General features: G+C 39.0%; 1 protein-coding gene across 1 annotated transcript in view; it reads right to left on the bottom strand.

The window, feature by feature from the left end:
• Positions 1 to 11,786, bottom strand: part of LOC117373644 (V-set and transmembrane domain-containing protein 2-like protein) — a 53,167-nt gene extending 41,381 nt beyond the window's left edge. Inside the window, exon 1 of the mRNA XM_033969717.2 lies at positions 11,455 to 11,786. Coding sequence (XP_033825608.1) covers positions 11,455 to 11,572 — 118 coding nt within the window. The 5' untranslated portion in view covers positions 11,573 to 11,786. The remainder of the gene's footprint in view (positions 1 to 11,454) is intronic.
• Positions 11,787 to 12,989: the final 1,203 nt, after the last annotated feature.

The raw sequence follows: 12,989 nt of genomic DNA, 5'->3' as shown, positions 1-12,989 counted from the left end.
AGTCACTGGAGGAATATATTAAAGAAGAAGAGGATTCAAGAGCACTTTCAGGAGAGAAAATAGTGAGCAGGTTTGGATCATCCGTCTCAAAGCGGCCTTTATCATTCCTCACACACGCACGCACACGCATACGTACACACACTGCTTCACACAGTTCTGGTGGTGAGTTTCAGTTATGTTGTGAAGAACCCCAGAGCAAGTCAGTCTTTGGATCATGAGCCTCAAAGCTGTCTGCAATCATTCCCCTTCAAAAAGTCCATCCACAAACTTTTACACATATTGGGCTTCCATGCTTCTTGGGGACATTAAATTGATTTACATTCATTTCCTGGCGACTGATCCTAACCTTAACCATAGTCACTAACCTTAGTCTAAATCCATAAGAGAAATTGCACTGCTCTGCCGTACCTACTGAGGGCACTCACTGACAGCTAATTTCTTGTTTTGGTCTATGTCACCAAAGGTATAATACTCCCTACAACTGAAGCATAGCCAGACTGGACTGCACTAGACTAGACTGAACACTATCACAATGTCTCTGGGTTCATTTCTCCGGGTGCTGAGTCCTGTACTGGCAATAAATAAACTTGAGTTAGAACTCCAGCGTCATGCCTCTATCTCTTCAATTCTTGGGCTACTACGATTTATTCTACAACACTAACCTTAACCTATTTTATCTGTATGCACTTTAAACCACATTGTGGGGCTAAGCAATCAGTCAACTTTATAATTGTAATTTCAATTATTGCTCTTTTGAATTACAGAAATGTTGTCATCAATAACATAATTAATACATTTCTGTTTGGAATGTGTGCACTCTTACAAAAACCTGGAGCAAAGTCACTTTGCAGTCTACTCTGTAGAGCTGTGAAAATAATAATGTCAGAAAGCATTAGCAAAGAATTATATTAGAACTATACTTTCACTTCAGGTTGTGACAGTATAGAAGTAATAAGTAAGTAATTTGCCATAATTGAGCAGCTCTACCGTGTTGTTGATCAAATAATAAAGGATTTACGTCATGGGGACCAGATTTTTATCCCCTATAAGGTGAGCAGGTCTCCATGATATGAGTGTATACAAATTTTTGTCCCCACAATGTGATGAATACTCACACACACTGGGAGAAAGGACGCGCTTTGCCAAAACGTGCGGCAGAAGGCACTTATGGGCAGAGACAGAGAGGGAGTCCTTGACTGTGGACTGACCCCCAAGCTTGTTTGTGCCGAGTTCTGCACCGTGCGTTTCCAGTGGAGGCGGGTGACGCGGGTAGCCTAGCATTCAGACTTTATTACTCACAATAGTTAGAGGTGGCAGACAGAGAGAAGAGGAAGATGGAGGATGCTAATGGGATGAATTCGCATTGTCAGGAGAGGAGTGGAGCTGCTGAAGAGCTGCCAGAATCTCTTAGGTTTACCCAGGCTATCAGCTTTGCTTTACAGATAGCAGCAACATCTGGAGGGTGGGAGGCTAATTATTCTGATGAGAGCATTAATGAGAAGTGCAGGATTTCTTAAAACAGACTGAGAAAGATACCAACTAATTGAAGCCATAAATTACATAATGGTTAGTATAGAACTTAGCCTATCCCTTCTGACTGAGCAATTTGGACTTTATTTGAGACGGGCAATACGGTGACCCCTGACAATATGCTACTTTGGTCATAGCTTCATATCATGCTTCACTTTTACTCCGTCTAATGCCTCACTCATGTTACTAAAACCCATACTGTCTTCATTAGAGATAGACTGATATACCAGTTGGCGATATATCGGGCCAATATTTGACATTTTAGTGTATTGGCTGGCTGCCTTAAATCTCCAACACAGATCGATATTTTGTTTTGGTCGATTTGCTGCCTAGAACATACCTACAAAGCTTTATTTTTACACTTTAACACAAAGAGACAACTGCGCTAAATGTGATACACTGCTCTCCGTGGGTCTGTTTGTAGTAAAAATAATCAAAATCAGCCCTATATTATATCGGCCCAAAAATATCTGCAGAGTTTACTGGCCATCGGTTGCTCAGTTGTTATATTCTCTTTTGTTTCTCAGCATTGGCCATGAAAAAACACATATTGGTCGATTTCTAGTCCTCCTACAGCAGTTGTTTATACTTTAAGGCAATGACAAACAATTCACTATATGCCGTGCTGCTGTGTTTTTTTTTGTTTTGTTGGTGTGGGAGGGCTCATCCATTAATTACTTATTCCATGTCTCATCTTTTGGACATAGATGACACAGTAAGAAACCAACTTCTTTGCTTCTTTGCTAGGAAACCCATAAATCAACCTATCCAACCTGTTTCAAATAGAAAGTATGCAAAATACAATAGATTCATTTACTGAAACATTAAATTTCAAACTTTGGTGTTGTCACAAAATCCTATACCATTTGCAAGACTCAAGTTTTTTTCACTCCACCCTTCAATCCCCTCCATACGTGACAGCCATAAATCAACATCTCCTAACTCTATTTTATTGCTTACACCGGGCTTGTGAAGCACTTGCAAACAAAGCTAGCAGACATGGAATATATCGATGTTTCTGAGATAACCAGGCAGGGTGAGTGTGCCGAGGGAGAGCTACAGTAATCATTTGTCAGCGGTGAGAGGCTGGTGCCAGACTGCCCCCCAGCACTTGTCTCACTGTGCAGTATATATAAGGTCAGGACCTAAATACATGGGCTGTACCTGAAGCCCAGTAAAAACAAGCTCTAAAACTGTCAGCTTCTCCATGCGCATGTCCACAACGCCTGACACTGGGGTGAGTCTATTTTACGCCTTCTTCAGAGGATTCAATTGAGAAGAGGACAGAAGTCAAAAGTGAATAGAATCATATTATATTTCATATGGGCTAAAGTAAATGTGTGTTGAATGTTATAAGTGGATGGGGCGCACAAATGACACTATATAGCTTTTCCAGTGAGGAGTCCGCAACCTGTTCTGTCTATGGAGATCTTATTGCTTTCTTGTAATATTCCACAATATGGCATTAAACATATCTATCTGGCATTTATTCCATTACATGTTTTATTGCTAAAAAAAAAAAAAAAAAAACTTGCTCACCTCTTCAGAGACCTGACCTGTAAAGTGGCCTAGTGGAATTACCTACTTGTCTTCATTGGGAAAGATTTGTAGATTTGTTTAATGCCAGAGTGTGGAACTTTCCAAGCAAAGCACTAGCATCCTCATGAAGACAAGCAGGTGGCGAACCCCATACCAAAAAGTCAATAAAAAATAAAAAATTAACTTGAAAAAAACTTACTCCATTCACTTAAAGCTACCATCTGTAATTACCGTAGATTGGCCATCTCACCCCCTGTTGTATTCTATCACCACTAGATGTTATCTATGTCATTGCTGTCTGATAGTGTGCCAGGTTTGTCTTGACAGAAGACCAGAGAACACAGGTGAGGCTGAACAAAGGCCAGGTGAGGGGAGGGGGAAACAGGTTTCACATCTGCCATCTACTGGTAAAAAAAAGTCAAACAAACCTTTGGAAGGTAGCTTTAAAAATTAATATTAAAATGTAATCAAAGGGTAAAAAATGTAATAATGTTATTTGATTGGAGCTAATATTCTGGCAGAAATGGGTCCTTGTAAATAATAGGTAAACATAAATGTTCTCCACAAAGGTACTTCAGTTAATTATTTGTGAAATTCTTCTTCTTCTTAAACACATCTTAAAAACACTTCAGATATCGCACACACTCAAGTCTTACATAATTATAATAAAAAAGAATATTCTATTTAAAGGACCTGTCTGTGTGCCCATGTTTGCTTTTTAGGATGACAACACACTTTGAACAATCAGAGCAAGACTTTTTCCCACGAGACCACAGCTAAATTTGGTTTTACAGTGTGGCGCGCTGCTGTCATGATAGATGGAACCCCACAGCGTCAGAAGAGGCTGAGCTGTGAGGAAGAGGAGGAGGAGGGGATGAAGTACAAGGACATACAGTCAGATTGCCGTAAACTCCTCAAGCTGCTCCTGAAAGCCTGCCAGGGAGACTGTATGGAACCCTATTAAGTTTTTAATAGTTCAACAATAAAGTGTTGTCAGGGCCTGGGTGCTTCGGTGTGCTCATAATATGGTACTTCCAGGACCTTGAATGTTGTGGGAGAGTCATGGTTCAAATCTAAAGCTGGATAATATGGAAATGTGGCAATGCTTTATAGTAACTACACTATTTACAGCTTTAATAAAGAATGAAGTAATTACTAATCCAATATCTTTCTACCTCATCAAAAACATGCCCGAAGAGGTTTTAGATGTCATCTATGCATGTTTGAGTATTTTAGCAATCTCTTCCGGGCCCTATTCGAACCCTCCTTGCCATTATCTGTAAAATTCTGTGCAATGCTCAGCCTACAAACCTTCATCATCCACACTCCCAGATGACAATTTTCCACAAATATACAAAAGCAGGACAAAAAACTGTACACAACAGCCTCACAAACCTCATGCAATGTTCTGTAATTTCATTAGTGGGATGCACGCTGATTGTGTGTTGTGATAGCGCTCTGAAGGGGGAGTGACTTAACATAGGGAGCAAAGGGAACAGGGCCTAGGGGGGAGCGTTAAAAAATAAAAAATAAACTTATTGTGTTCATATATCATTTCAAAATAATAAGGTAGAATGGTGATCTATGTGTTATCAATGAATACTCCATAGTAATGCAATACCCCCTCTAAGTCTTGATGCTTTGTAAGGGCGTATTAAGGTGCAGTTATTATAAAGTGGAAATGAAAGCACTTCCAATCACAGGAGGACAACAACATTCAGTCTGCGCATTTCAATTTATCAAAAAAAGATCAATTTAAAATTTTAAACTGGTAGCAGCAGCAGTACAAACTCATGAGTCATTCCTCACTAACATCTCAAGTCTTTATCAGAATGACTACCCTGCTAGCAGCGCACAACAACTTCCAAATTTGCGACAAAAACGGATTATAATTAGACTCATTAATTTTGACCTTAGCAGCTGTTTTTACTTTATGTGGGGTTGAGGCAAAACTAATTTCAAACTGAGTACAGGGCCTTTAATGTTTCAAATAAGCACAATTGTCACTTTAAATTCACCTACATCAAGCCAGACACAGAAGTAGTGAAAGCAAGGTACACTGTGATTGTAAATTAGACTTTGGTCCAACAAATGACAATGTTTTATATCTTTAGTACATCTTGACGTTTCATTGTATACCAGCAAGTGATTCTGGTCAAGTACAATGCGTCTTTTTATGCTAATAATTGCAATAATGGTGTTAGATTGAGAGTCTGACACCAGCACTATGTCCCAATAGAAACGGCCAAGAAAACAAACCATAAAGAGGCCGGGTGGTGATTGTATCGGCGCAGACTGAATACACAATCAGAGCTCCAGTCCCCCGAGCAGCCATCCCTCAGCCTTTTAAACCCTGCCGCAATGCTTTTGTGTGGACAATGAATAGTAAGGGTTTCACCTGTGGAATTGGATGAATGGTTCAAATCCAATCTGGGATAATGGGAGTCCGATGAGGCTGGCTCAGAAGGCGATAGGGGTCACAGTCTGGTAAAGGTACATAAGTGAGTCCAGGCAAAGCTTCACCACACAATATCTGCAACTGAGAAGAGCTGGAAGAAGAAATACTACACAAAAGAAAAGATTGTGTGAGGCCATAAATGCAGTCAGCTACAGTAGAGGCTTTTATAGTTACTCTGTGATATTTAATCCTCTTATTTTAGTGGTTTTGCACTAGGTTGGCTTTCGAAGACATATTATAATGTGGAGAATCAATTGAGGCAGTAACATTTTAAATATCATCTTCTTTTAACTTATTGCCACATAATATATATATATATTCTATTGGTGGACATAGAAAATTAGTTATTCATAGTTACATTTATTTAACATTAAAGGTCCTGTATCCAATTTTTCCCAAATTCTGGGGGAAGGAGGAGCACAGACATACTTTATTGTATATGCAGCTCATGAGTAGGGATGGGAAAATGAACAATAATACTGTTTATTGTGATAAAAACATAAAAAAGATAATCACCATTATATCACCAGAATGTGCAGAAAAAAGCTACTTATCCCTGATGATCTCTTCTAGATGATTGTTTTCACTTATAACAATGTACAATACTATAACAGCTGTTTAAACATGCAACCTATTCATAATATTAAAATTATATTTATTCCTGCACATAACATTTTAATACTGTCAGCAACTTTAATAATTATGTGATATAATTGTTTAATCGGAATTATTTTGGCCATGATAATCATGACACCAAATTTCAATATCATTCCATGCATACTGGTGAGGTCAAAATATGTCCGCTGCAAGCTCTTTATATATAATTATAATAATTAATTTTATTTATAATCAAGAAATGCACGTCAGCATGCTAGTTGTTGTTAGTTTGTAAGCTACTTACTAATTTGGATGCTCAGAATGCAAGGTAAGTGAGGAAGTTTAGACCACTGGAAACTGTTTAAATGAACTAGTTCTGTTTTTCTTCACAATGGGAATGTAGTCAGTTAAAGATCACACGCATTCATAAATGCCTCGGAAATGCTAGCTACTCCTCCAATCATATGCACTGAAAAAAATATACCCCAACAGAAAAAGGCCTTGCTGTACTGTATAGGCCCAACGGCTCATTTAGCCTTCCCTGATTAATTAAGGCGATTGATTGGCTGGAACAATTGGCTCGCTGGATAAGCAAGCTCTAATGAGAAGTTAATTGAAAAGTATCAATGAGCGAAAGGGCGCTTATACGTGCAAATGTGGAACAGAACATTGTTGTAACAGAGAATAGTCTTCCCCATTCCCACACACACGCACATAGCTCCTGGCTCTGCTCTGCTCCAGCTGGTGCAGGGCCAACACAGAAGACTAAGGAGAAATGATGACCCCTGGGAATTCTTACAGCGCCACTATGAACCAATATCACAGAGGTTTGGGAAAAGTACGTTCACATGGCTTACTTTTCCTAACCTATTACAGACCAATTTTCTGTAATGATGCATGAATAGGGAAAATTATATACAGATAGTAATGTCCAAGGTACATGTCAGATTTAACCTGTGAAAGTGCTAAAACAAATGTATTTATATTGAAACCAGTATTAGCATTTATAGCAACAGTTTTTGTAGTATCAGTCTAAATCATAAATACTATCTAGAACTTAGTACCAGATGATACAATATAGATGTGTGATTTTTTGATTTTTTTTTTAACTATAGGGCTGGACGATATGGTGATAAAAATGTAACTGTGATCTCATCCCTGTGAACATCTGCTATTTTGGTCATATCAAGATTCACTATTTTTTCTATTTAATGTACCGCTCAAACAAAGACTTTTCCTACTTATTCTTTTAGTCAGCCTCTGTCATGATCTGTGTGACAGCAAGATTTGACCGATCACAGTGAAGTGTGAACTTTCAGAAGGAGAAGACATGATCAGGCTCCAAAAAAATGTGACCTTTCTCTTTCCATACTGCGCACCCAATTTAAAACAAAATTTGTTTAAACCATAGACTGTATAAAGAAGTGGACTAAGGGAGTGTGAGGTCACCCATAGCATTCGGCTTCCAACAAGTGAAGCTCATTGAGGCTAGCAGTTATAGGGGCCAATTTGGAACAGAGTTATGTATGTGGAGGATTCAGGGACAGAAGATGCCTGATTTGTCTATTATTAATGTTCATATCTTGATTTACGAACAAAATGCCAAAATAAAAATACCAGGATCATGTAGAGCGGGTTAATATGGATATTTTAAAATGTCAACCCTGACAGAAGCAGTTACGGAGAGAAGCACAACAATTTTTCAATATAAAGTGAATTGGAGCCAGAGTCAATGGAGCCAGAAGTATACCTATGTTCACTTCCTATTTGGAACGTGGCAGCTAGCAGGTTAGCTATATCCATTTATATACACAGTCTATGGTTTAAACTTTGACCATACTTTTTGCATACCCACTCCACTTCCACTGTGACCAAAACTTTATAGTAATATTCATGACTTTTCACAGTTTTTTGCCTGACCAGAGACGAACATATCAATTAAGCAGCTCCAGTGACTTTAAGCATCTACACATGGCTTTACCCTCGGGACAAAACAACAGGAGTCAGTGCACTCTCATTTCCATTCATATCCCACAATGCTGTTGAGGCAGGACTCACACAAACACATTCTGAGGCTGCAATCACATAAAGGTGTACACACTGGAATTAGCCCTGGCTTTAAACGTGACTGAAAACTTCTCTGAACAAGTGACATTTATTGTGGGAACTACTATATTGTAAAAAGCTCTCAGAGTTATTTTTTGGGACTGAGTTAGAACTTAAGAGGAACACATTTGATTTTTGGGTACCACTTTTTAATATCCACACCGTAAAGGTCCTGTGCCCAATTTTTACCATGTATTTGAGCAAAATTTTTTTTGACTCAGTACAGATATATTGTATTTCTCTTAAAGTCAAAATAAGTCCTGTGTGTACTGTCTGCATCTAATTAGAAATAGTTTTATTGCCCGATAATCAAGAAGGGTGTGTTAGCAATATAGACTGTATAAAGACGTGAGCAAAGGGAGTGTGACGTCTCCCACAGCGTTCAGCTTCAGTCAAATGAAGCTCATGGAGGCGAGCAGTTATAGGGGCAAATTTGGAGCCAAGTTCCATATTTGCAATTCCAAGTATCATAGTATAGTAGTATCATAGCAACCAAAAAGCCAGTCCGGAGCAAGGCTGTCACAGGCCCCTTCCCGTGCGCACAGCTGTTTTAGCAGAGAGTGGGCTGTCAATCAAACTTGTTGCTAACACTAGTGGGAGCGACCTCGGAAAACAAGGTGCCTGATTTGTTTGTTATTAATGTTCATATCTTGAAAACAGTGAAATAAAAATACTTCGATCATCACCTTTTAAAACCAAAATGACAAGGCTTACTGTAGTAGTTATAGAGAGGGGTGACAGTTTTTCAATGTAAAGTCAATTGGAGCCAGAGTCGATGGAGCCGAAAGCCAGTGATCACTTCTTATCTGGAGAGTGGCAGCTAGTGTGTTAGCTATGTCCAGATATACAGTGTATGGTTAGCAGGCTAGTTGTTAGCTTTACCGTCACAGCATTGTGAAAAGTGTTTAAACTCATCGAGGTGAATAATTTGGATGCTCGGAATATATGATTTGAGTGAAGAATAACTTTGGACCATTTAAGCTTTATAAGCACTTTATTGAGGGGGTGAGGTTAAGAAAGTTAGGATTAGGGTATTGATTAAGTAGTCACAAAGCTTGAATCCTCAATAAACTGTTTTATTATTAATTAAATTGTTATTAATCTCTCATTTACTAATTAATGTAGTTAAGCATTTTTCCAAGTTTTGTTCAGTGTTAAATGGCAGTGCAGTAGGAAGCATTTGTTTGTTATTTATGGTGAAGTTCTTAAAAAAAAAAGTCTGTTCATGAATTATTATTATTTAAATTGACCAACCAAAATGAGCAAGAAATACAATACCTTTTTTCATATCGCCCAGCCCTACATTACCCTCTATTTGTGTCTGACTAGTCTCTCAGTGCCAGTCATTAGCTTGTGCCATGTGCTCATTCTTTGGTATGGGTAAGTGTCTGGAGGGAATTCAAACTCATTTTGATTAGTTAAGCCAGATGGTGAGTTTGGTCAAGATCCTGTTTGAAAAAATTTCCTCAGATTACCATAGTGTAATAATTTGCTTGGATAGAAGTCACAATAGAATATATTTTCATTTATTTGGGTACAGCTTACAAATTTCCTCCCCTGTGCTTTAGTTGTACTCCCTGGTTTTGGTCAATTTGTGAGATTATAGACATATGCAAAAAGGCTGTGTATTAACACACAAAAAGTGCATGTGGAGATATATTAGCGTATTTGATGAAATAGAGTTAAACTTATACTGACATACCCATGTTCCACATTGCAGACTCTTCTGGTACTTGTAATAAATAGATAATGTGTGTAGTGTTGTTTAGCAATACAGAAGTTTATTGTAACTGTATATTGTCATGGTCATTGTTCTACCTGAAATGTCTTATTAATATTGTATAATTCATTTGTTATACTGCATGGTATAAATCAGATAGTGAGAAAGATCATTATGCATTTGGTATTGGTTTATATGTAATATATGTAAAAATGACTCTTGTCAATGTTTCTGTGTCTTCACCGCAACAGCTGAAAGGTTAGATAAGTGTTGAAGAAGCAAAGCTATTTGATTTAACTCTCTAAACTAAGCTAAGTCTAATGTCTTAAATGGGTGTTTGAGGGTATTGAAACTCTCTGAGTAATAATTCAACTGCTTCTTCCACAGCCCAAACACCAGTCCAGCTACCATACTGGTACTGCCATACTGGTGCAGCCATACTGGTACTGACATACTGGTACTGCCATACTGGTGCAGCCATACTGGTACTGACATACTGGTACTGACATACTGGTGCGGCCATACTGGTACTGACATAGTAGAGCTGCCATGGCGATGCCACACCTGTGGACACATTGTGGGACCAGGCCACAGCCTCAAGGAGAACACAGAGCCTCAGTGACAGCTGTGAGGAGCTGAGGTGACGTAACAAAGCGCAAGCTTTTGGTCATTTAAATCGTACTGGACTGAGAGGCATACATGATACACAATGGTTTGCACTTAAAGAACAATTCGACAACCCCACTTAACAAGTTGAAGTCCCGTTGCCAACGCATTTTTTCTTGTCTTGGTCTAGTTGTTTGAAACAATAAATTATATTTATTTTCTGTGATATATGTATTTGAGCAATAAGATTACAGACCAGACCATGTTGCTTCCATAAATGCATAGTTCAAGCATAATACCATATGCATTGATTTTTATTGGAACCGTAGCCCAGTCCATGTTGATGATTGCATAAAAAGTAATGAATAAAACATGTTGTTATCCTCCTAAGGTAAAGATGGTGATGCTTTAGAGATGGTGATAATCAACTGTAGCAGTGTCCTAAAGGTCTCCTAACACCAGATCACACTGAAACGATGATTATGTTCGGCCCGCAGGACACAATCGTATCATTACAAATGATGTATTGATTTACATAACTCATAGTGGTACTTCTTCACCTGAAGGTGGTAAAAGGACACCTTAATCACGAACCCTCGCCAACACACCCACTCAAGACACAATCTTTATAGCCCGACAAACCGCAAATGTGCTTGTGGTGCAAGAGAGACGAACGTGCGCGGACTGAAGGCGCAGGTGATCAATTCAGGGCACACTTAAACTGCTCTGTGACGAAAAGACAGAACCACGGACACAAACGTAAGCCCAGTGGCACCTGCCCGAGAGCCCCCGCTCTTTGTTCAAAGCACCCATGCGGGGGAGAGATGCCATCTTCCACAGTATTCAGCGCGCTTTATTGGGACCAAACCTGGCGAAGTAAAGGAGCTCGGTCACTCACCGTTCCCGGAGATGTGGTTCTCGATCTCGCCGTGTCCAGCTTGCCTCGTGCACACACTAAGTTGCACGCACAGTCCCATGTAATGTAAACTCCCCAGCAGCACGCGGAACGCTCCCATTTCGCTTCGGTTTGATCTGCGCCGCTTTCCCGCTCTTTTGCTCTTTCACATCAGGTGGAGGGCACGTCCGCGGGAGGGTTCGGGAGGGTTTCGGGTGTTCTCGTCGCAGTTGTAGATCCAGAAGACTTGTTGTAAAGGAGTTGGTGACCTGCGCAGAGACGCCAAAGTGTCCGCAGCCTCGGTGTTGAGCAGCAGCAGCGCACTGACTCACACTAACGCCGCTGCTTCCGAACCACGGCTCTACATACGGCGGAAGGACACCCCTCCCACACGAGGAGTTGTGAGGCGTGCAGTGGGGAATGTTAATGACGGGAAGACATTTTTTTTTTAAATTTTGTATCGATAACATCAGGCAAATATAAGGAGGAAAAAATTAAAATAATAATAATAATAATAAAAACTAAATTAACTTTTTTTAATTATTATTATTCTCTAGCCTATGTAATTCTGGGTCTGTATGATTTTTTTGTATCGATAACATCAGGCAAATAAGGAGGATAAAAAAAAAAAAATCACTAAAGCAAATTAACTTTTGTATTATTCACTTAGACTATGTAATTCTGCATCTGTATGATTTGCATTGTATGTTTATGGAAACAATTCAATACTGCATAATGAAAACGTGTTCTTGTTCATATTTCCAAAACATTGTAAATTATTTGCTAAAAACAAAAACCTACACTTTAGTCCTTTTAGAATTTCGCAAACAGTGTTTTTTTTTTTTTTTTTTTTAAGTAAAAGCTAGTTTGCTTGTATAGTCAACACTTTGCAGAAATAGCCGCGTGGTTTCAGGCGCTGTCCGTGGTGCTGACTCCGTGATGACGCAGTGCCGTTTACATTTCAGCACCATGGACAGGGACAAGCTCTGGTTACTGTGAAAAGCACACAGCTGCTCCATTTTTATGATGAAAAATAAAAACTTATAGCCGAGACAACAGCAAACAGTCAGACATTGAAATCGTATCAGTCTCATAATTCTTATATTTGATAGATTTTACAAGCAGTGAGAGTGGCCCATCACAATACCCAGAGATAACACCTGTTGCTGAAGTTTATCTGCTGCTTGAGGCCACTGTACCGTTCCCTTTCTATAGCTATTTTTCCATATAAGCTTTACTAGTTTGCACTTGGATGGCCTTATGTTTTTGTTGTGTGCTTTGGGTTGAATTTGTTCCAAGCGTTTTACTATATCATATATGTCTACAGCAAACATCTGTGTGGTTAGAAACAGTTGAATTAGAAACAACCAGTATGCAATGAATCAGCCGTAATGATCTGTATTGAATGAGTTGGCTATTTTAACAATCTTTTTCAGCCCAGTGAAATGCTTTCTTCCTCCATTGTAAAATCCTCAAATTCTGTAATCAATTTTGGCTCATTTGGGTTTGTGAAGCTAATGGGATGATGATAAACAATA

The sequence above is a fragment of the Periophthalmus magnuspinnatus genome, chromosome 7 (assembly GCF_009829125.3).
Source record: "Periophthalmus magnuspinnatus isolate fPerMag1 chromosome 7, fPerMag1.2.pri, whole genome shotgun sequence".
NCBI lineage: Eukaryota > Metazoa > Chordata > Actinopteri > Gobiiformes > Gobiidae > Periophthalmus > Periophthalmus magnuspinnatus.
The sequence above is the reverse complement of the archived record's forward strand: the minus strand, read 5'-3'. Positions and strand labels throughout refer to the sequence as shown.